The 25,623-nt window shown below is 42.2% G+C and overlaps 1 protein-coding gene across 3 annotated transcripts in view; it reads right to left on the minus strand.

Annotated features, from left to right (window-relative positions):
* LOC120017710 (zinc transporter 6-like) overlaps positions 1-4,063 on the minus strand; it is a 91,205-nt gene extending 87,142 nt beyond the window's left edge. The window contains exons 1-3 of one of the 3 annotated variants that reach the window (XM_038960655.1): positions 3,954-4,063; positions 2,119-2,165; positions 1,787-1,873 (exon numbers count right to left, since the gene is read on the minus strand). In XM_038960655.1, the coding sequence (XP_038816583.1) occupies positions 1,787-1,873; positions 2,119-2,157 (126 nt within the window). In that variant the 5' untranslated portion in view covers positions 2,158-2,165; positions 3,954-4,063. Of the gene's footprint in view, positions 1-1,786; positions 1,874-2,118; positions 2,166-3,043; positions 3,255-3,953 lie in introns of those variants that run through there. The other 2 variants (XM_038960654.1, XM_038960653.1) reach the window with 2 other exon arrangements.
* Positions 4,064-25,623: the final 21,560 nt, after the last annotated feature.

A 25,623-nucleotide genomic window follows, 5' to 3' on the forward strand; every position in this document is an offset into this window, starting at 1 on the left:
TATAGGTGTAGAGAATCATTTTTACCATCTAAACCGCTGTGAAATATCTTTCCATAAACCAAAATATTGTAATTTCAGCTGGTGTACAAAACCAAATGTTAAAGACGCTAAAACTAAACTTAAGAACGGGAAGCATAGAACAGATCTACCGCTTCTTAGACTTGCTTTCAATGAGAATGACAGATCTATAACACACATTTCTTTGTGAATTTGGTCAGGTCACCCAAAAAGTTACATAATGCTATTGTGATTGAATTGTGTTTGGGAAATAAAGATAGGCATGGTTTTAAAAAAGTGGTAATATGTCATACAGTACAAAAATGTGTAGACGGCTTAACTTACCCTTTACCCGGGGTAAGTTGTGCCAAGAGACCACTTTTTTTGGACAAGATATGTTCTCAAAACTGTAACGGTTACACGAATTCTGATTATTTCCATGTATAAACAACACCCTGAAATTTGTACATTTCTTTGTTAGAATGAATAATATTTCTCGACAGTGATGCTGAATATAAAAAAACTTAACTTACCCCACTCTCCCCTACAAAAGGTGGCACCTGATCATTGCAGATTCGCAAACTGATTTAGTTAGTGACTGTTTTTAGCTCCATTAACTTTAGTTGGGCTAGTGGAAATGGCTATTACTGAGCTACCTGAGGCTGTGCGTTTCATAAATCAACACTGTCTTGCCATCGATTTCTAATGGGCTTGAAGACAACATATACTTTGCACCTACTGCACGACACGGGCTGAGCATCCCCAAATTAGATGTGATACCATGAGGGGAGCGGCATTTTCACATTCAATCAATGTTTGCCTTGGACTTTGTTTGCTCTGTAAACTGTGCACTGTAATCCACTCCTGATTTTGTTTGTAAAAGTAGGACCTTGGTGTAGGCCAAAAAGTAGATTACATTCTGCACGCCACCCCACGTGTTCTACAATTCCATCAAGTCTCTGAGCCTTCCTGGACAAGTCCATTATCAACCAGATTACTGAAAACTCTATTTGCCAAGTTGGGTTGGCAAGACCTGTCAATTCCCACTGTGATGGAGAAGTCCATAGAGTGAAAGATTATCATGAGGTGTTTGGGCGCTTGCCTATGAGATGAGATGTCTAAACAGCTTACCAGAATAGTGCAGTAATAAAGTCAGGGTCATCTGGGAAGGGGGATTGAGGAATTCCCAAACAAAGAGCATTGCGGGAGAGTTTGTCCCTGAGGCATATTAATGTACATGCTAGCCTCCACAAGTCTGAGTGTGGAAGCTTCCACTTTTGTCTAATATATCAATTCAAAATGTTGAGTAAACTTCATTTTAACTTACTCTACCTGTTGTCCCCTGATTTTGTTGTTCTACCATTGGAAATTTGAGACAAAATATCCACAGGAAAGTGTTATTAACCTGACTTTTCAGAACACTAGTGTGTATATGGTTCTGTAAGCTTGTATTTCCGCTTTGTGGTTTCAATCTACTGACGCTATTGTTTACATAGTCGCACGTGATGCACACTACATCAGGAGATTGAAAATATAGACCGACGTTCTAAAAACTAGGGTTTATAATACTTTCCTGTGGGTATTTTTAATTTTATTTAGAGAGACATAAGGAACAACCACCCAGACAACCGGTAGATTAAGTTCAAATATAATTGTATTGAACATTCTGGCTTGTAGAGGTCGTTAGAGAAATAAAAAATATTGTATTTCTTTGTTGTTTCAGAGTGTGCAAACAGCAAGGTGTATTAGGCAATACACACAAATGCATACACCCCTTCTGCTAACTTACCTGTCTGTCTGAAGTCACCAAGCGGAATTCTTGAGAGAGTTTCCCAAAGAAGGACCTGTGCATCTTCCGGAATGGGTGTATAGTACCCTGTGGGTACCACACAAACACACAGTCACGTGAAAGGATGTGAGAGAGAAGGATGAAACCTGTAATGCTTGCAGAGAAGTAGGGGGATACAAGCTATAAGTCTTACATAATACTACCATCTAGTGGCTTCACAATGTAGTGTTTATCCTTCTTCTTCAGCTACAGTAGGTTGCCAGTAGTTAAATACATATATATATTTTTTCACTTTAGACCCTCCCAACTTGTCTTAAAAAAGGAAAACTTACCAGCACAAACATGTCAGTTTCATGCTTTTTTCTGTGCATTGGGATATCTGCAGAGGAAGAGAAAGTATGATACAAAGTACTGATATAAAGTAAAGTATTCATCTAACGTTATTTTCAAGATACCAGAATGATGCATGTTTGATTATTCTTATTTTTTAAACATTTTATTTAACTAGGCAAGTCAGTTAAGAAAAAAAATTGTATTTACAATGACGGCCTACCCCGGCCAAATCCTAACGACGCTGTGCCAATTGTGCACCGCCCTACAGGACTCCCAATCACGGCCGGTTGTGATACTGCCTGGAATCGAACCAGATTCTGTAGTGATGCCTCTAGCACTGAGATGCAGTGCCTTAGAACGCTGCGCCACTCTGGAGCATAAATTATGCATGGTTTTCAAAATGCATTTCCACCTAAGACTTACCCCCAGGCCAGTGTGTCCCCAGTGTTTTATGTTAATGTAAACTCTTGGTGCAATTGTGTCTCCATCAGGAGTGTGACATTAAAGACTTGGAGCAAGAAGATGCAGGTGGCAAAGGTTTAAGAAATCTGCAGATAGCCAGTCAGCCACCTAGCTAGCTCTGCTTTGATTTCCTGGCCTAGCTAACTGGCCTAACGTTAAATAGGTAACTAGCAGATGAAACATCATCAACGTTAGTTAACTTTGCCCCGGAATTCAGGTAAACTCACTCTAGCAAAGCTCGTTAGCTGACAAGTTTTATCGTCTTGGCAATCATAACATGGCAATGCATTAGCTACAGTGAAGATATACCTAGCTAGCTAGCTACACACAAGTGTGGAATGATGCTTCATAGCTGATTATGGTTTCTAACGGTGGCTAGCCAGTTTGCCGTTAACCTAGATACCAATAACATTGCGCTGGCTAGCTAGCATAACATAACTACCGGCAACGTTAGCTAACTACCTGAATCGTTGATAACGTCCACCGCCACCATGTCAGGTTTGTCCAGGGGACCAACTTTCCTCTCGGTCACCCCGGACGGCACCACGTCCGGCTTGGAACCGAATTTTCTGGGGTAAAAGTCCCCAACATTGTGATACGATAGTCCTGATGGAGATGTGGTCATACCATCCATCGCCATTTTGGACCCTTCAAATTGATTGAACTCTCGAGAACCTCTTAGTTGTGCGTGCCTGCACAAATTCACAGATCTGTAGATCATCTTACCGTGATCTAGCTCTTGGCTATCCCGAAAAAATATTGTTTACATGGTTTTGCAGTCAGGGATTTCAGGGCGTCATACAACTACAGGTGAGAAGATACTTTTTTGGGTAGAAAAACCCCCGCTAATTTAATGAAATCACGTATCTCTGACTGATACATTGAAGACCCACTTTCTGCTGAAATTGCAGTTATGTTGGTGGTTGATAAGAAATAAGATTCTGTATCAATAAAAATTACATGAAGACATTCACCAAATTGACCGACACAGTTGGTTTGAATAGCTAGTGCTGCGTTCAAAACAACTGGCAACTAGGAAAAATACGGGATCAAATCATGACGTCAGTGATCTTCAGGTCGGAAAGTCGGAGCTCTAGAAAGAGGCTCGATTTGGATGAACATTCAAATCGATTTTTCCCAGTCGGACTTCGTTTTTTTCCCTCGAGTAAACAGTTGTTTTGAACGCACTAAAGTCGGAGGTCGGAGATTTCCGAGTTCCCAGTTATTTTGAACGCGGAATTCTCGAACACGCAAAAAGAAAATATGCACATTTTCCCACCAGTGAAGTGTTTCCACAAAATTGACTTTTTGCGGATAAAAATCAGTGCGTGATGACGTATTTAGTGCACACAACATACATTTTTTCACTTACGTTTTCAGGTACCGAATAAAAATATGAATTTCAATATGTTTCCATCACATTTTCAACTCTTCCGATAGTTTTCCAACAAAAACTGTTGCATTACATAGCAAAGCTGCCTACCTTGGCGCGTGCGCTCTAGCCAAAGATCGCAGATAAGAGTGCGGCTAGGCTCTGTATTGTCATGATAAGAGCGATACTATTTTTCTTTGTCAAACGGTAGTCGAGCATCGTGTCATCAGAATAAGACCCTCTATATTTATTGGAAAGCAGCATGAAGAGCACAATGCACTTTCACCGCCCTGTGAAGTTCATCATAATCTATTTCATCTATAGTTTAAATAAACGTCATGGTTTCTCGAGTAGTAGGGTCATGGCTAGAAGGGATCGAGCTAGAATTAACGGAAAAATATTTGTTTTTAGCTAACCCTTTTCCTAACCTTACCGAATTATCCTAAACTGCTACGTTAAGTATCCTAACCTGTTGCGTAAATTATCTTAACCTGCTACGAAACGTCAATATGACTTTAATTTGACACATTCTGGATCCCTTCTAGCCAAGACCGAGTCGTAGTGGGGAGGACAACACACCATATCGCGTGACTCCCAAGTTTCTTCTTCTTTGGAGTTTAACTGCGGTTGGCGTTCAATATGTTGCATTAACGCCCCCATTTGGAAATGGGAAACAAAAATAAAACACCCTTCAAATTAACCATACACCCATTAAAAACCCACTACCCCATTCACCTACTTTGACCCTATCTACTCCTGCACCATCACAATAGCCTGGGAGGACGGGACACAACCACTCAACACACCCTGTAACTCTTCTGAAGTCCAATCTCGTATACCCAAATACTTCTCTGCATCTGCCACCACAACATATGTTTTCTGGGATTTACGTTCCATTTTTGCGGTACAGTTGATAACCATTGCTATGAATGCTAAGAAGCCAACCTTAATGAAGCACATATCACTCATTGTCCTATCTCTCTACAACACACAGGGATCCACTCAGGATCCCTCACTCTTGACCCATCCTCCTCTACTTTCTTCACTGCCTCAGCATACGACACCTACTGCACTTTTTTAAATATATTTTTTTATATTTAACCTTTATTTAGCGGAAACCAGATTGCATACCAGAGTGAATACTATAGACATCAAGTAAGCCAGTCAGTTGATTATTGACAATTTTTCCAACAATTTTGATAAACACTGCAAAATAGAAATAGACCTATAACATTCAGGATCAGCTTGATCTCCCCCTTTAAATAAAGGACGAACCGTGGCTGCCTTCCAAGAAACAGGAACCTCCCCAGAAAGGAGAGACAGGTTAAAAAGGTCAGAGATAGGCTTTGCGATGACAGGGGCAGCAACCTTAAAACTTCTTATGGCTGGGATCCTGTTAACGGGATCGATATGACAACAGCCAGTGAAAGTGCAGGGCGCCAAATTCAAAACAACAGAAATCTCATAATTAGAATTCCTCAGACATACAAGTATTTTACACCATTTTAAAGATAAACTTGTTGTTAATCCCACCACCGTGTCCGATTTCAAAAAGGCTTTACGACGAAAGCACAACATATCATTATGTTAGGTCAGCACCTATTCACAGAAAAACACAGCCATTTTTCCAGCCAAAGAGAGGAGTCACAAAAATCAGAAATAGAGAAAATTAATCACTAACCGTTGATGATCTTCATCAGATGACACTCATAGGACTTCATGTTACACAATACATGTATGTTTTGTTCGATAAAGTTCATATTTATATCCAAAATAAAAAAAATTGTCCAAAATCTCAGTTTACAAAAATCCGAAATCTCAGTTTATATTGGCTCGTTATGTTCAGTAATGTTTTGCCTCCAAAACATTCGGTGATTTTGCAGAGAGCCACATCAATTTACAGAGATACTCATAATAAACATTGATAAAAGATACAAGTATTATACATGGAACTTTAGATAAACCTCTCCTTAATGCAACCGCTGTCAGATTTTTAAAAAATCTGATTTCAGAAAAAGCACACCATGCTATAATCTGAGTACAGCGCTCAGAGCCCAAACAAGCCCTGAAGATATCCGCCATGTTGTGGAGTCAACAGATGTCAGAATAGCATTATAAATATTCATTTACCTTTGATCATCTTCATCAGAATGCACTCCCAGGAATCCCAGTTCCACAATAAATACTTGATTTGTTCCAAAGTCCATCATTTATGTCCAAATACCTCCTTTTTGTTCGCGCGTTCAGTACACAATCCAAACTCACGACGCGCGGGCAAGTCCTTGCGAAAGTTCAGACGAAAAGTCATATTACAGTTCGTAGAAACATGTCAAACAAAGTATAGAATCAATCTTTAGGATGTTTTTAACATAAATCTTCAATAATGTTCCAACCGGAGAATTCCTTAGTCTTCAGAAATGCAATGGAACGCAAGCTAACTCTCTCACGTGAACGCACCTGGTCAGCTCATGGCACTCTGCCAGACCCATGACTCAAAGAGCCCTCATTCCCCCCTCCTTCACAGTAGAAGCATCAAACAAGGTTCTAAAGACTGTTGACATCTAGTGGAAGCCTTAGGAAGTGCAATATGACCAATATTCCACTGTCTTCGATAGGCGATGAGTTGAAAACCTACAAACCTCAGATTTACCACTTCCTGGTTGGATTTTTTCTCAGGTTTTTGCCTGCCATATGAGTTCTTCATCATTCAAACAGTTTTAGAAACTTCAGAGTGTTTTCTATCCAAATCTACTAATAATATGCATATATTAGCAACTGGGCATGAGTAGCAGGCAGTTTACTCTGGGCACCTTATTCATCCAAGCTACTCAATACTGCCCCCAGCCATAAGAAGTTTTAAACAAGAAAGGATCTAAACCATCTGACCCAGATGTTTTTTTGGGGTCAAGTTTCAGGAGCTCCTTTAGCACCTCGGATTCAGTGACTGCCTGCAGGGAGAAACTTTGTTGCGGGGCAAGTGAAGAAGAGGGAGAAACATCGGGGATATTCATATTAGAAGGGGTGGGAGATGAGGAAATGTTGGACGGGCAAGGAGGCATGGCTGAGTCAAATAGGAATCCAAACTTAATGAAGTGATTTAAAGAGCTCAGCCATGTGCTTCTTGTCAGTAACAACCACATCATCAACATTAAGGGACATGGGCAGCTGTGAGGAGGATGGTTTATTCTCCAGGTCTTTATCCGTTTTCCAGAACTTCTTGGGGTTAGACCCACAGAGGGAGAACTGCTCCTTAAAGTAACTAACTTTGGCCTTCCGGATAGCCTGAGCGCACTTATTTATCATTTGCCTGAACGAGAGCCAGTCAGCCTCAGTATGCGTGTGCCGAGCCTTTCGCCAAATGCAATTCTTGAGGTGGAGTAACTCTGCAAGATCACGGTTCGAACCAGGGGCTGACCAGGGGCTGAACCTGTTTTTAATTCAAATTTTCTTTATGGGGTAGTGTTTGTTAACAATACCACTGAAAATATCAAAAAAGAAGGTCCAAGCGTCTTCGACAGAGCTGATTCTATACCATTTTACAGAGGCCAGTTCATGAAGGAAGGCTTGCTCATGAAAGTTTTTTAGCAAGTGTCTATGACAAATCAGGACAGGTCGTTTCACTGAACAGCCATTACGAACACAGGCTGTTAAACAGTGATAACTAAGGTCATTACAGAAAACACCAGACTGATACCTATCAGGATTATTTGTGAGGATAACATAAAGAAGAGGAGGCTTTTCTGGGTGTTTGGAGTCATACCTTGTGGGATTGGTAATAATCTGAGAAAGATTTAAGGAGTCCCATTGCTTTAGGATTTGGTCAGGTGGTTTAAGCATGTTTAAGCATGCACTACTCTGACTCTAGCACCTCAACCTGCCTGTCTCGCACCGGACACTTCCGATTCTCAGCAACATGGGCAGTTGACACAAACAACTTTATGCATATAAATTACACAATCCTCTATCCCATTCCCTCCTGCACACTTCCCACATCTTGGAATCTCCCTCCTACAAACTGCTGCGACATGACCATAAATATTGCACCTAAAACAGTGCAGTGGATTTGGTGCAAAAGCTCTAACAGGATAACTGATATATCCTAACATGACTTTGTCGGGTAGAGACTCTGACTCAAAACGACTTTACAATGACTCCTCTGTTTCACAACGCTCAACACTGGTTCTGCGTCGCACCAAATGCCGAGCATCACAAACACCAGGACTTCAATTGCTCCACCTCCAAACTCCAAGTTTACTTCGATATGATGGTAATTGGCCATAAAAGCTTTTCCACCATAATTTGTCACATTATTAATTTTACCAATGCAAAAAATTCCACCATGTCGCACGAACAAATTATCTGTTGGCATTTATAAAATTGTACCAAAACTTCCTTTTTCCATCACAGCTGTCGTGATTTAATTTTTTTTTAATATGGTATGGCTTTACTCGCATAAAAACTGGATAGAAACGTGGTTATTGCACAAATCATAATCAAATCTACATTGATTGGTGGCGTACACAGATTCACAGATTTGCAGTGAAATGCTTGTGTTTCTAGCTCCAATAATGCAGTAATACCTAGCCCAATAATGGACTAAAGGAGCATAACGTTACTCCTTATAGTCCAAAGACCTTAAAGGTTCTATTTAAAGGTGAATTGGTTCAGGAAACCAAAACAGCCAAATGCTCCATCTAAACGTGAATCGATTCTCAATTGCAGTATGATTCTATCAACATAAATCCCTCTACTTTCATATCTCAAAATAATTTCACAAATGCAAAATACACACTTACTGTACACTGTTTTAACCAGTTTTAACACAGTTGCAGCCGACAGTATTTTTCAGTGACAGCAAGTTTGTGGCGTCCGTCTTCTGTTTACAAATAACATTTACTTATAAAGCCATTTTTACATCAACAGATGTCATAAAGTGCTTATACAGAACCTAGCGTAAAACCCCAAACAGCAAGCAATACAGATATAGAAGCACGGTGGCTAGGAAAAACTTCCTATAAAGGCTGGAACCTAGGAAGAAACCTAGACAGGAACCAGGCTCTGAGGGGTGGCCAGTCCTCTTCTTGCTGTGCCAGGGGAGATTATAGGACTGCATGGCCATTAAGGCCAGATCATTCTTCAAGATGTTCAAACGTTCATAGATAACCAGGAGGGTCAAATAATAATCACAGTGGTTGTAGAGGGTGCAACAGGTCAGCACCTTAGGAGTAAATGTCAGTTGGCTTTTCATAGTCGAGCATTCAGAGGTCGAGACAGCAGGTGCGGTAAAGAGGGAGAAAAGGAACAGAGAGGTAATGAGAGGTAGTGAGCTCTTGAGCTCTTCTGCAAAAAGATAGAATAAGGTGTAAACTTGGCAGTAGAAAACCTAAACAGTATATTTGACCACTCAGCTTCCCTATCAAAACATTTCAAGCAGACAACCTAAGAAAATTAACAACAATGTCAAATGCTTTGATGAAGAATGCAAAAACTTAAGAAAGACATTGAGAAACCTATCCAACCAAAAACATAGAGACCCTGAAAGCCTATGTCTTCACTATGGTGAATCAATAAAACAATACAGAAATACACTACGGAAAAAGAAGGAACGGCACATCAGAAATCAGCTCAATGTAACTGAAGAATCCATAGAATCTAACCACTTCTGGGAAAATTGGAAAACTGTAAACGAACAACAACACAAAGAGAATGGATAAACCACTTCTCCAATCTTTTTGGCTCTATAACAAAGAACAAACAGAAAAAACATATACATGATCAAATACAAATCTTACTATCAACCATTAAAGACTACTAGAACCCACTGGATTCTCCAACTAGATTGAATGAACTACAGGACAAAATGCAAAGCCCCCAAACCAAAAAGGCCTGTGGGGTTGATGGTATCCTAAATGAAATTATAAAATATACAGACCACAAATTCCAATTGGCTGTACTTAAACTCTTTAACATAATCCTCAACGCTGGCATCTTCCCCAATATTTGGAACCAAGGACTGATCACCCCAATCCACAAAAGTGGAGACAAATTAGACCCCAATAACTACCGTGGGATATGCATCAACAGCAACCTTGGGAAAATCCTCTGCATTATCATTAACAGCAGACTCGTACACTTCCTCAGCAAAAACAATGTACTGAGCAAATGTCAAATTGGCTTTTTACCAAATTACCATACGATAGACCACGTATTCACCCTGCACCCATCCTAGAAACCAAGATGGCGTAGCAGTGCAGACGTGGTTTGTTGTCCTCTCGTTTACTTTTTGTATTTTTCTTTTTTTTTGGTATATATTCCAATTTATTTTTCAATCTCTTTTTCCATTTTTAAATTAAATATACCTTCCGGTAACCCACCTCACTCAATGTGACACGGATCCGCAATTTTCTTTAGACCTTATAGCCAAAACTTTCATCAGAAGCTAGCCAGCTAATTAGCTACTAGCTATTTAGTCATTGTTAGCCACTGCTAGCGGCCTTTACCCTCTGCTCAGGCACCAGCCGTTTTTTAACCTGGATAATACCTGCCAGCCTTGGGCTGTTTTTCTCCACTACAACGCAGGATTCGTGCCGTAAACCCTGGACCATTGATCATCACAGCTAGCTAGCTGCCACTGAATTACCCAGCCCCGAAGCTAGCCCTGAGCAAGGTGCATCTCCCGGCTAGCAAACTAAATTACCACAACTACAATACCTCTTTCGCCATCTGGCCCGGTCCCTTTGTCGACACGGCACCCCGCCGTACCACCACGACTGGTCGCAGACATAATTCCATCAGCTGTGCCTTCAACCGGCCTTTGCCGGACGTCGGAGCAGACGCTTCTCCCTACCCCGGCCTGCTAACTTGGAACGTCGTGTCTCCCGCGTGCTAGCGTAGCAACGACTACCCCGCAGCTTCCCTGTTCCATCTATTGCTGAACACTGGACCCTATGATCACTTGGCTACATAGCTGATGCCTGCTGGACTGTTCATTTATCACGGTACTCCACTTTGTTTATCTTTGTTTAGCTGTCGGCCCTAGCCCCGAACTCAGGCCCTGTGTGTAGTTAACCGACCCTCTCTGCCCATTCATCGCCATTTTACCTGTTGTTGTTGTCTTAGCTGATTAGCTGTTGTTGTCTTACCCGTTGTTGTCTTAGCTAGCTCTCCCAATCAACACCTGTGATTGCTTTATGCCTCGCTTTATGTCTCTCTCAAATGTCAATATGCCTTGTATACTGTTGTTTAGGATAGTTACCATTGTTTTAGTATACTGCGGAGCCCCTAGTCCCACTGTACATGCCTCAGATACCTCCTTTGTCCCACCTCCCACACATGCGGTGACCTCACCCAGTATAACCAGTGTGTCCAGAGATACAACCTCTCTTATCATCACTTAGTGCCTGGGCTTACCTCCACTGTACCCGCACCCCACCATACCCCTGTCTGCACATTATGCCCTGAATCTATTCTACCATGCCCAGAAATTTGCTCCTTTTTTTCTCTGTCCCCAATGCACTAGACGACCAGTTTTGCTAGCCTTTAGCCATACCCTCATCCTACTCCTCCTCTGTTCCTCGGGTAAATGTGGAGGCTAACCCAGGCCCTGCATGTCCCCAGGCACTCTCATTTGTTGACTTCTGTAATCGAATAAGCCTTGGTTTCATGCATGTTAACATCAGAAGCCTCCTCCCTAAGTTTGTTTTACTCACTGCTTTAGCCCACTCCGCCAACCCTGATGTCCTTGCCGTGTCTGAATCCTGGTTTAGGAAGGCCACCAAAAATTCTGAGATTTCCATACCAAACTACAACATTTTCCGTCAAGATAGAACTGCCAAAGGGGGAGGAGTTGCAATCTACTGCAGAGATAGCTTGCAACGTTCTGTCATACTTTCCAGGTCTATGCCCAAACAGTTCGAGCTTCTAATTAAAAAAATTAATCTCTCCAGAAATAAGTCTCTCACTGTTGCCACCTGTTATAGACCCCCCTCAGCTCCCATCTGTGCCCTGGACACCATATGTGAATTGATTGCCCCCCATCTATCTTCAGAGTTCGTTCTGTTAGGTGACCTAAACTGGGATATGCTTAACACCCCAGCAGTCCTACAATCTAATCTAAAATGCCCTCAATCTCACACAAATTAAAGGAAACCAACAGGTACAACCCTAAATCCGTTAACATGGGTACCCTCATAGATATTATCCTGACCAACTTGCCCGCCTAATACACCTCTGCTGTTTTCAATCAGGATCTCAGCGATCACTGCCTCATTGCCTGCATCCGCTATGGGTCCACGGTCAAACGACCACCCCTCATCACTGTCAAACGCTCTCTAAAACACTTCTGCGAGCAGGCCTTTCTAATCGACCTGGCCCGGGTTTCCTGGAATGATATTGACCTCATCCCGTCAGTCGAGGATCCCTGGTCGTTCTTTAAAAGGAATTTCCTCACCATCTTAAATAAGCAAGCCCCTTTCAAAAAATGTAGAACTAAGAACAGATATAGTCCTTGGTTCACTCCAGATCTGACTGCCCTTGACAGGCACAAAAACATCCTGTGGCGGACTGCAATAGCATCGAATAGTCCCTGCGATATGCAACTGTTCAGGGAAGTCAGGAACCAATACACACAGTCAGTCAGGGAAGCAAAGGCTAGCTTTTTCAAACAGAAATTTGCATCCTGTAGCTCTAACTCCAAAATGTTTTGGGACACTGTAAAGTCCATGGAGAACAAGAGCACCTCCTCCCAGCTGCCCACTGCACTGAGGCTAGGTAACACGGTTACCACCGATAAATCCATGATAATCGAACATTTCAATAAGCATTTCTCTACGGCTGGCTATGCTTTCCTCCTGGCTACCTCAACCCCGGCCAACAGCTCCGCACACTCCGCAGCTACTTGCCCGAGCCTCCCCCCGCTTCTCCTTCACCCAAATCCAGATCGCTGATGTTCTGAAAGAGCTGCAAAACCTGGACCCGTACAAATCAGCTGGGGTAGACAATCTGGACCCTCTCTTTCTAAAATTATCCGCCGCCATTGTTGCAACCCCTATTACCAGTCTGTTCAACCTCTCTTTCGTATCGTCCGAGATCCCTAAAGATTGGAAAGCTGCCACGGTCAGCCCCCTCTTCAAAGGGGGTGAAACTCTAGACCCAAAATGTTATAGACCTATATCCATCCTGTCCTGCCTTTCTAAAGTCTTTGAAAGCCAAGTTGATAAACAGATCACTGACCATTTCGAATCCCACTGTACCTTCTCCGCTGTGCAATCCGGTTTCCGAGCTGGAAGCCACGCTCAAGGTACTAAGCGATATCATAACCGGCATCGATAAAAGACAGTACTGTGCAGCCGTCTTCATCGACCTGGCCAAGCCTTTTGACTCTGTCAATCACCGTATTCTTATCGGCAGACTCAATAGCCTTGGTTTCTCAATTGACTGCCTCGCCTGGTTCACCAACTAGTTTGCAGACAGAGTTCAGTGTGTCAAATCGGAGGGCCTGTTGTCCGGACCTCTGGCAGTCTCTATGGGGGTGCCACAGGGTTCAATTCTCGGGCCGACTCTATTCTCTGTATATATCAACGATGTCGCTCTTGCTGCGGGTGATTCCCTGATCCACCTCTACTCAGACGACACCATTCTGTATACATCTGGCCCTTCTTTGGACACTTTGTTAACTTCTTATGGCTGCAGGGGCAGTATTGAGTAGCTTGGATGAAAGGTGCACAGAGGTGCCCAGAGTAAACGGCCTGCTCCTCAGTCATAGTTGCTAATATATGCATAATATTATTAGTATTGGATAGAAAACACTCTGAAGTTTCTAAAACTGTTTGAATTATGTCTGTGAGCATAACAGAACTCATATGAAAAAATCCAAACCGGAAGTGGAAATTCTGAGGCTGGTGGATTTTCAACCAAGATCCCATTGAAATCACAGCGAGATATGAATGGGTTTGCACTTCCTACGGCTTCCACTAGATGTCAACAGTCTGTAGAACTTTGTCTGATGACTCTACTGTGAAGGGGGGCCGAATGAGAGAATAATTAGTCACCACTGCCATGAGGTGACCATTCTTTGACTATGCGCTTTCACATGGGAGTGAGCTCCGTTCCATCGCTCATCTGAAGTCAATGTAATTCCCCGGTTGGAACGTTATTCAAGATTTATGTTAACAACATTCTAAAGATTGATTCAATACATCGTTTGACATGTTTCTACTGACTGTTACGGAACTTTTGGACATTTCGTCACGTTTCAGTGAACGCGCTTCGTGACTTTGGAATTGTTTACCAAACGCGCTAACCAAAGTAGCTAATTGGACATAAATAACAGACATTATCGAACAAATTAAGCATTTATTGTGGACCTGGGATTCCTGGGAGTGCATTCTGATGAAGATCAAAGGTAAGGGAATATTTATCATGTAATTTCTGGTTTCTGTTGACTCCAACATGGCGGCTATTTGGCTATTGTTCTAAGCGCCGTCTCAGATTATTGCATGGTTTGCTTTTTCCGTAAAGTTTTTTTGAAATCTGACACAGCGGTTGCATTAAGGAGAGGTATATCTATAATTCCATGTGTATAAATTGTATTATCATCTAAATTTATGATGAGTATTTCTGTTGAATAGATGTGGCTATGCAAAATCACTGGATGTTTTTGGAACTAGTGAACGTAACACGCCAATGTAAACTCCGATTTTTTAAATAAAAATATGAACTTTATCAAACAACATACATGTATTGTGTAACATGAAGTCCTATGAGTGTCATCTGATGAAGATCAAAGGTTAGTGATTCATTTTATCTCTATTTGTGCTTTTTGTGACTGCTATCTTTGGCTGGAAAAATGGCTGTGCTTATTCTGTGGCTTGGTGGTGACCTAACATAATCGTTTGTGGTGCTTTCGCTGAAAAGCATATTTGAAATCGGACACTTTGGTGGGATTAACAACAAGATTATCTTTAAAATGGTATAAGACACATGTATGTCTGAGGAATTCTAATTATGAGATTTCTGTTTTGAATTTTGGCGCCCTGCACTTTCATTGGCTGTTGTCATATCATCCCGTTAACGGGATTGCAGCCATAAGAAGCTAACTAACCTCCAAACAAGCTTCAATGCCATACAACATTCCTTCTGTGGCCTCCAACTGCTCTTAAACGCTAGTAAAACCAAATGCATGCTTTTCAACCGTTCGCTGCCCGCACCCGCCCGCCTGACTAGCATCCCTACTCTGGACGGTTCTGACCTAGAATACGTGGACAACTACAAATACCTAGGTGTCTGACTAGACTGTAAACTCTCCTTCCAGACTCATATCAAACATCTCCAATCCAAAATCAAATCTAGAATCGGCTTTCTATTTCGCAACAAAGCCTCCTTCACGCATGCCGCCAAACTTACCTTAGTAAAACTGACTATCCTACCGATCCTCAACTTCGGCGATGTCATCTACAAAATAGCTTCCAATGCTATACTCAGCAAATTGGATGTAGTCTATCACAGTGCCATCTGTTTTGTTACCAAAGCCCCTTATACCACCCACCACTGCGACCTGTATGCTCTAGTCGGATTGCCCTCGCTACATATTCGTCGCCAGACCCACTGGCTCCAGGTCATCTATAAGTCTATGCTAGGTAAAGCTCCGCCTTATCTCAGATCACTTGTCACGATAACAACACCCACCCGTAGCACGCGCTCCAGCAGGTATATCTCACTGTTCAGCCCCAAAGCCAACACCTCTTTTGGCCACCTTTCCTTTCAGTTCTCTGCTGCCAGTGACTGGAACAAATTGCAAAAATCGCTGAAGCTGGAGACTTACATTTGCCTCACTAACTTTAAAAATCAGTTATCTGAGCAGCTAACCGATCGCTGCAGCTGTACATAGTCCATCTGTAAATAGCCCACCCAATCTACCTACCTCATCCCCATATTGTTTTTATTTACTTTGCTGCGCTTTTGCACACCAGTATCACTACTTACACACCATCATCTGCTCATCATCTGCTCATCTATCACTCCAGTGTTAATCTGCTAAATTGTAATTACTTTGCTACTATGGCCTATTTATTGCCTTACCTCCTCATGCCATTTGCACACACTGTATATAGACTTTCTTTTTTTCTATTGTGTTATTGAGTGTACGGTTGTTTATTCCATGTGTAACTCTGTGTTGTTTCTGTCACACTGCTTTGCTTTATCTTGGCCAGGTCACAGTTGTAAATGAGAACTTGTTCTCAACTAGCTTACCTGGTTAAATAAAGGTGAAATAAAAAATTAAATAAAAAAATTGACAAACAAACAAAGGCAAAGTCTACTCATGCTTTGTTGATTTCAAAAAAAGCTTTAGACTCAATTTGGCATGAGGATCTGCTATACAAATTGATGGAAAGTGGTGTTGGGGGAAAACATACGACATTATCAAATCCATGTACACAAACAACAAGTGCGTTTAAATAACACATACATTTATTTTCACAGGGCCGGGGGGTGAGACAGATTAAGCCCCACCCTCTTCAACATATATATCAACGAATTGGCGAGGGCACTAGAACAGTCTGCAGCACCCGGCCTCACCCTACTAGAATCTGAAGTCAAATGTCTACTGTTTGCAGATGATCTGGTACTTCTATCCCCAACCAAGGAGGGCCTATAGCAGCACCTAGATCATCTGCGCAGAAGTAAATCTCAGTAAAACAAAAATAATGGTGTTCCAAAAAAGGTCCAGTTGCCAGGACCACACATACAAATTCCATCAAGACACCATTGCCCTAGAGCACAAACTATACAGACCTCGGCCTAAACATCAGCTCCACAGGTAACTTCCACAAAGCTGTGAATGATCTGAGAGACAAGGCAAGAAGGGCCTTCTATGCAATCAAAAGGAACATAAAATTCGACATATCAATTAGGATCTGTCTGAAAATACTTGAATCAGTTATAGAACCCATAGCCCTTTATGGTTGTGAGGTCTGGGGTCCCCTCACCAACAATTCACAAAACGGGACAAACACCAAATTGAGACTCTGCATGCAGAATTTTGCAAAAATATCTTCTGTGTACAACGTTAAACACCAAATAATGCATGCAGAACAGAATTAGGCCGATACCCACTAATAATCAAAATCCAGAAAAGAGCCGTTCAATTCTACAATCCCCTAAAAGGAAGCGATTCCCAAAACTTCCATAACAAAGCCATCATCTACAGAGAAATTAACCTGGAGAAGAGCCCCCTAAGCAAGCTGGTCCTGGGGCTCTGTTCACAAACACAAACAGACCCCACAGAGCCCCAGGACACAATTAGACCCAACCAAATCATGAGAAAACAAAAAGATAATTACTTGACACATTGGAAAGAATTTACAAAAAAACATAGCAAACTATAATGCTATTTGGCCCTAAACAGAGAGTACACAGTGGCAGAATACCTGACCACTGTGACTGACCCTAAATTAAGGAAATCGTACAGACTCCGTGAGCATAGCCTTGCTATTGAGAAAGCCTGTCTTCTCTTGAGAGCCAGGTCTGCCTATGTGCAATCTGCCCACAAAATGAGGTGGAAACTAAGCTGCACTTCCTAACCTCCTGCCAAATGTATGACCATATTAGAGACACATATTTCCCTCATTACACAGACCCACAAAGAATTGGAAAACAAATCCAATTTTGATTATCTCCCATATCTATTGGGTGAAGTACCACAGTGTGCAATCATAGCAGCAAGATTTGTGACCTCTTGCCACAAGAAAAGGGCAACCAGTGAAGAACAAACACCATTGTAAATACAACCTATATTTATGTTTTTTTATTTTCCCTTTTGTACTTTAACTATTTGTACATCATTATAACACTGTATATAGACATAACATGACATTTGAAATGTCTTTATTCTTTTGGAACGTTTGTGAGTGTAATGTTTACTGTACATTTTGTATTGATTATTTCACTTTTGTTTATCTTTTTAACTTGCTTTGGCAATGAAAACATGTTTCCCATTGAGAGAGAGAGGGAGAAGGAGAAAGAGGCATGTCCGGGACAAGGTAGCATGTCTGGTGAACAGGTCAGGGTTCCATAGCCGCAGCCAGAACAGCAGAAACTTGATCAGCAGCACGACCAGGTGGACTGGGGACGGGGGCAGCCAGGAGTCCTCAGCCCAGGTAGTCCTGAGGCATGGTCCTAAGGCTCAGGTCCTCCAGGAAGGGATAAAGAGCGAAAGAGATTGGAGAATTAGACGGAGCATACTTAAGATCACACTGGCACATTAACTATGCTGCATTAGTCTCTGGAGACAGACAGGGGGAGGGGGACACTTTGGCCCCATCTGACGATACCCCCGGTCACTGCCAACCAGGCAGGATATAACCCTACCTACTTTGCCCAAGCACAGCCCTCACATCACTAGAGGGATATCAACAGACCAACTTACTACCCTGTGACAAGGCTGAGTATAGCCCACGAATATCTCCCCCATCACACAAGCCAGAGGGGGCACAAAACTGGACTCAAGTCGAGTATGGCGAAAAAAGCCTGGCACAACGTGACGCACCCCTCTTAGGGACGGCATGGGAGAGCACTAGTAAGCCAGTGACTCAGCCCTCGTAATAGGGTCAGAGGCAGAGAATCGCAGTGGAGAGAGGGGAGCCAGCCAGGCAGAAACAGCAAGGGTGGTTTGTCACTCCAGTGCCTTGCCGTTCCCCTTCGCACCTCTGGGCCAGACTACACTCAATCATCAGACCCACTGAAGAGATGAGTCTTCAGTAAAGACTTAAAAGTCAAGACCAAGTCTGCATCTCTCACATTGATCGGCAGACCATTCCATAAACATTTTATTATATTGGAGAAAGCCCTGCCTCCAGCTGTTAGCTTAAAAATGTTAGGAACAATAAGGAGGTCTGCATCTTGTGACCGTAGCGTTTATGTGGGTATGTACGGCAGGACCAAATTGTAGAGATAGGTAGGAGCAAGTCCATGTAATGCTTTGTAGGTTAGCAGTAAAACCTTGAAATCAGGCCGAGCCTTAACAGGAAGCCGGTGTAGAGAGGCTAGCACTGGAGAAATATGATCACATTTTGGGGTTCTAGTTAAGATTCTAGCAGCCATGTTTAGAACTGAAGTTTATTTTGTGCTTTATCCAGGTACCTGGAGAGTAGAGCATTGCAGTAATCTACTTTAGAAGTATGAAAAGCATGGATTAGCTTTTCTGCATAATCTTTGGACAAAAGGTTTCTGATTTTTGCAATGTTATGAAGATGGAAAATAAGCTGTCCTTAAAATATTTTTGATACAGTATGCTTGTCATGAGAGAGTCCAGAGTAATCAAGTCAAACTTTATTTGTCACATGCGCCGAATACAACAAGTGTAGACCTTACCGTGAAATGCTTACTTACAAGCCCTTAATCAACAGTGCAGTTCAAGAAGAGTTAAGAAAACATTTACCATATAAATGAAAGTAGAAAATAATAAAAGAGTAACACAATAAAATAACAATAACGAGGCTATATACAGGGGGTACCAGTACCGAGTCAGTGTGCGGGGGTACAGGTTAGTTTAGGTAATTTGTACATGTAGGTGGAGTGACTATGCATAGATAATAAACAGGGAGTAGCAGCAGTATACAAAACAAATGGAGGGGAAGGGGGGGTGTCAATGTAAATAGTCCGGTGGCCATTTGAACCTTTCCGCCATCCACCTCCTTATGTCAGAAACACAGGCTTCCAGGGATGGCAATTTTGGGGCTTCACCATGTTTCATTGAAATGTATAGCTGTAAGGGCCTCCCAAGTGGCGCAGTGGTCTAAGACATTGCATCACAGTGCTAGGTGTGCCACTAGACATCCTGGTTCGAGTTCAGGCACTGTCGCAGCCGGCCGCGATCGGGAGACCCATGGGCGGTGCACAATTAACCCAGCATTGTCCGGGTTAGGGGAGGGTTTGGCCGGCAGGTATATTCCTGTCTCATCACACTAGCGACTCCTGTGGTGGGCCGGGCGCAATGCACCCTGACATGGTCGCCAGGTGTACGGTATTTCCTGTAACATATTGGTGCGGCTGGCTTCCGGGATAAGTGGGCGTTGTGTCAAGAAGCAGTTTCACCTCTCCCGAGTCCGTACGGGAGTTGCAGCGATGGGACAAGACTGTAACTACCAATTGGGCACCACAAAATTGGGGAGAAAAAAATCCTAGACGTATAATTACTAGCCTGCAGCTGGAAATTACTTAAGTCTAGTACAAGAATACCGACAACCGCGGAAGCATCTATTCTATGCAACGACCATCTGTAGGCCTGACGTATCCATTACAAGAGACACTATCCAGAGCCGCGGAGAAAGCTACAACCACGAAGGACATTGTGACTTCTGGGGAAGTTAACCAGAAACTCTGATGAACTGACACTCCAGCAGACGGACCGGCGATTCCAACAGAGAGGACAACAACGACCGAGGGGCATAAATATATACATTGAAATTATTCTCGAATGAGCGGCCATTCATGTGCAAAGGATTAGCATTTCAATGAATATAGTTATCAACTGTGTGTAGTGAATCCATTTTGTCTTTCCCGCTCTTTCTCTGTCCCCACCCCTTTCCTTTGTCTTCCAAGCCATCATATTGTCTTCGTCCACTAGGGACTTATCAATGCATTGTGTTAGTAACCAATATCTACTGTTTGTTTGTTATGTATTTCTGTGATTATTTAGTTAGTTAATTATTTATTTACTAAGTCAATTTGTATATCGCTGATTCATCATTTAGGCTAGGGTTCATGCAGATATCCAAGGCTTTGCGACGTTCAGTAATGAGAACTGATGAGGTAATGATAAGGGAATTATATGCTTAATGGTAATGACTAAAAATATTCCACCCTGAAACTATATAATTGTATGAAATGTATTATAATCATAAAACTATAATCTGATGTGCTTAGTTTGTCAGAATTAGAACAAGGACTTTTTGTTCCTTTTTAGTATGTAAGCAGGGTTCAAGTGTGAAACAAATGATAAGAGGAGCTATCGACAGACAAGCTGTTTTACTGTGTTCCATACAGGACATTGTCCCCACCCAGGGAGGGGAGAAACCTTGGGCTTGTAGTAGATTGTATAACAGGTGGCAGGCAATGCATGAGTAGGAGAAGACTTGTGAACTATATTGTCATTGTCTCTGAGAGGAGGAGGGACATTTATTACGAAATGAGAGGTATATAAGCCAATGTACAGGAAATGATAAGCAGAGCTCTCGTAAATAAACATTCTGACTATTGTAGACTGGCCTCTGTCTGTTTCATTTCAACAAGAACCTTACACCTTCTTGGTAACAGACCGAGTAGTTTAATTGAAGTTCAGTTTATGAACATTGAGAACATAATTCTCTTAACAGGTAATAATAATTAATTGATAAGATATGAACATATCTGAAGAGTCAATTCGAGAAATAGACTCAACATTTTCCCGTGGTGCCTCGATGTCCTAGTTAATTCAAATTGACATGATTAGTTTAATCACGTAATAATAATTACACATAGAGAATTGATTTGCTAAAATAAGTCTTCACATTTAATAATAGTCAGACACTACATTAGCTTTGCGACAGTATCAAAAATAAATGTTGGATAGTTTTTAAACTCAGGTTAAAAAGTAGACTGATCGCCTCCCGGGTGGCGCAGTGGTCTAGGGCACTGCATCGCAGCGCTAGCTGTGCCACCAGAGACTCTGGGTTCGCGCCCAGGCTCTGTCGCAGCCGGCCGCAACCTGGAGGTCCGTGGGGCGACGCACAATTGGCCTAGCGTCGTCCGGGTTAGGGAGGGTTTGGCCGGTAGGGATATCCTTGTCTCATCGCGCACCAGCGACTCCTGTGGCGGGCCGGGCGCAGTGCGCGCTAACCAAGGGGGCCAGGTGCACGGTGTTTCCTCCGACACATTGGTGCGGCTGGCTTCCGGGTTGGAGGCACGCTGTGTTAAGAAGCAGTGCGGCTTGGTTGGGTTGTGCTTCGGAGGACGCATGGCTTTCGACCTTCGTCTCTCCCGAGCCCGTACGGGAGTTGTAGCGATGAGACAAGATAGTAATTACTAGCAATTGGACACCACGAAATTGGGGAAAAGGGAGTAAAATTTAAAAATAAAATAAATATTTTAAAAAGTATGCTGATCGAGCAGCAGTGAGGGATCTTCGATATTACACAGTACTATCTTTCCAAGATAGTCGGAAGACTTCCAATTTGGTGAAGCGCTATTTCCTTTCCAATTTCATGGAAACTTGCTTCAGGGCTCGGGTATTTTCTGTATACCAGGAAGCTAGCTAGATTTTTTTTTGTTTTTAGAGGTGCGACTGCATCTAGGGTATTATACAAGGTTAAGTATAGATCCTCGGTGAGGTGGTTAACAGATTTTTGTTGTCCAACGTCCATGGGTAGGTGGAGGGAGTCTGGAAGGGCATCAAGGAATCTTTGGGTTGTCTGAGAATTTAAGATGGAGTCCGGCAATCCTCAGCAGGCCTGGCTTGGTCCTGTTTGTGGGGGAGTCACAGAAAGAGGGCCAGTTATCTACTAATTCTATATTTTGGGAGTGGCAGAAAACAGTTGTCAACCAGCGATTGACTTGTGCGAGTCTGCTATAGAGCTCATCACTCCCGCTAACTGGAAGGGGGCCAGAGACAATTATTCGATGCCAACACATCTTTCTAGCTAAGTTAAACAATGAAGTTATGTTGTGCTTGGTGACCTCTGACTTTCACCCTAGATCATTGGTGCCGACGTTGGTGCCTATACCATCTACACTCACAGGTTTAGCCTCAGCCAGCACCATCTTCAGATTAGCCTTCACGCCAGTAGCCCTGCCTCCTGGTAAACAATGTATGATTGCTGGATGATTATTTTTAAGTCTAATATTACGGGTAATGGAGTCACCAATGACTAGGATTTTCAATTTGTCAGAGCTAAATGGTGGGAGGATTCGACAGCTCAGACCACGTAACGGGTGCAGAAGAGTCCTGAGAAGGCTCGGGCTTTCACTCCGACGCAAAACCGGTTGAACATTTCTATCCACTGAATGAGTGACACCGGTTGAGCATGCCGATAACATTTCTTTCCAGAAGCTGTGAGAAAATTGTCCGGCTGTGGGGACTGTGCAGGGGGATTAATACTACTACTACTACTACTACTACTACTACTACTACTACTACTTGTATTTACTGGTGGCACAGAAGCTGTATAGTCGTTTCCTACACTTAAATTGCCCTTGCCTAATGATATTTTTATTTTATTTTAAATATTACATTTTCATAAGTATTCAGATCGTTTACTCAGTACTTTGTTGAAGCACCTTACATGTAAGTATTCTTGGGTATGACGCTACAAGCTTGGCACAACTGTATTTGGGGAGCTTCTCCAATTCTTCTCTGCAGATCCTCTCAAGCTCTGTCAGGTTGGATGGGGAGCGTTGCTGCACAGCTATTTTCAGGTCTCTCCAGAGACGTTTGATCGTGTTCATGTCCGGGCTCTGGCTGGGCCACTCAATGACATTCAGAATACCACTCTCCATATATTCAAGCATAGTGGTGGCTGCATCATGTTATGGGTATGCTTGTAATCATTAAGGACTGGGGAGTTTTTCAGAATAAAAAATAAACGTAATGGACCTAAACACAGGCAAAATCCTAGAGGAAAACCTTGTTCAGTCTGCTTTCCACCAGACACTGGGTGATTAATTCACCTTTCAGCAGGACAATAACCTAAAACATAAAGCCAAATCTACACTGGAGTTGCTTACCAAGAAGACAATGAATGTTCCTGGGTGGCCGACTTAGTGTTTTGACTTAAATCTACGGCAAGACCTGGAAATGGTTGTCTAGCAATTATCAACAACCAATTTGACAGAGTTGAAGACGCACAATCCAGGTGTGGAAAGCTCTTGGAGACTTACCCAGAAAGACTCACAGCTGTAATTGCTGCCATCAGTGCTTCTACAAAGTATTGACTCAGGGGTGTGATGTAAATTAGATATTTCTGTATTTCATTTTCAATAAATGTGCAAACATTTATAAAAACATGTATTTACTTTGTCATTATGGTGTATTGTGTGTAGATGGGTAAGAGAAAAAAAATAATTAAATACATTTTGAATTCAGGCTGTAACACAAATGTGGAATAAGTCAAGGAGCATGAATACTTTCTGAAGGCACTGTATATGGGGTATACAACCATCCCAGCTCTGCAGATTTTGCTGCGAAGAGACAGAATCATTAGATCCCTTGTTTTGGTACTGCCCATATGCAGCTTGTTTTTGGTCGCAGGTTCAGGAATGGCTGAAGAATTACAACATTTACCTGGAGTTAACTCTACAAATAGCACTGCTGGGAGATTTGAAAAGTAATAGTCAATACTCTTAGCGAAACATTTTATCTTTAATTTACAATCTGGAGAATCTATGAGAATGGAAAGGTTCAGGACTTTTGTGAAATATCACAGCATAGTTAAAAATGATATGGCTAGTAGAAATCAAAACTGGATGGTGTTCAGAGATATATGGGGTTGAGGGAAGCTGAAGGGTGGGACTAAAAATATTTTAAAAAACAAGATAATTCATGTAAAATAAACTGTCCGTAAAATGTATATAGTATGTATGAGCTGGAAGTAGAAGCTTAAGTGTTGTTGTCCATTAGTTTACTCCAATTAGTGGAGGGATGAAAGGGTTCGGAGAAAATAGTAAAGAAGGAAAATATATAAAAGAGATATTTACACCAAAATATATGGGGGAAATGATGCAGACAATTACATTGATAGAAGCCACAATCTGCAATATTAAAGCTGATCTACCCATAAACAAAAAAAACAAAAAAAGTGCTTTCACAGTGAATTAAGGCTGAACTTGACTGCCTGTCGGCAGTGGTCAATGATCTTGAACCTTTGCATGCCAGTGATGGTTCAGTTTGGTTCGACAGTTCCTCTGTATCTCGGTACCTCATACATTTCTTACATTATTTCTCGCCAGGTTATCACAGTGTTATGGCCTTGCTACAACACTGAAGAGCCATAGGAGAAGGCTTGACTGTGCTGTGTTTCTGTTCAGATCTGCATCCGCATTTATTGAAATAATAGTCCTGTAATCACTTGGAGAGACTGGAGGCCTGCTAGAGGTTCTCATGTTTAGCACAGGGCACATCTCCTGACTGGCTGCTTGAACTGGAGGACCTTATCTTTTAGAAATGCCATCATTCTCTCCAACCGCTTTGACATATGTCAAGGTGAGTTTGAGTCTGGTTGCTGTGCAGTTTTGGCCGATAAAACATCCTTATGTGCACTTGAGTCGTTCCATTATAGTGCTCTGTATAGGTAGGTGGTATACAGTATATGCAACCTCTAAGTCATGCAGGAAAAGGGTATTGGCCTCGTCGATGGGAGAGGGTCAGAATAACCCCAGTCATAACATATCACATCATGTTAACATCTCATCCAATGCACACTTTCACCACAAAGCCTGTGCCACATAGAACTAGGCCTATATAAGCAACACAAAAAACATTCTGCTCTAGCGATGCAATCACATCTTCTCTGTCTTGGGCTTTTAGGGGTTGATGGGTTGTCATTATTTCCCCTGTATTACCAGCAGCTGTCTCAGTAAGGAGTAGTCCAATAACCTACAATAAAAGCTAGAATTAATGACATATGCATACCAAGATCCC

Source organism: Salvelinus namaycush, chromosome 22 (assembly GCF_016432855.1).
Source record: "Salvelinus namaycush isolate Seneca chromosome 22, SaNama_1.0, whole genome shotgun sequence".
In the NCBI taxonomy this organism is placed as follows: Eukaryota; Metazoa; Chordata; class Actinopteri; order Salmoniformes; family Salmonidae; genus Salvelinus; species Salvelinus namaycush.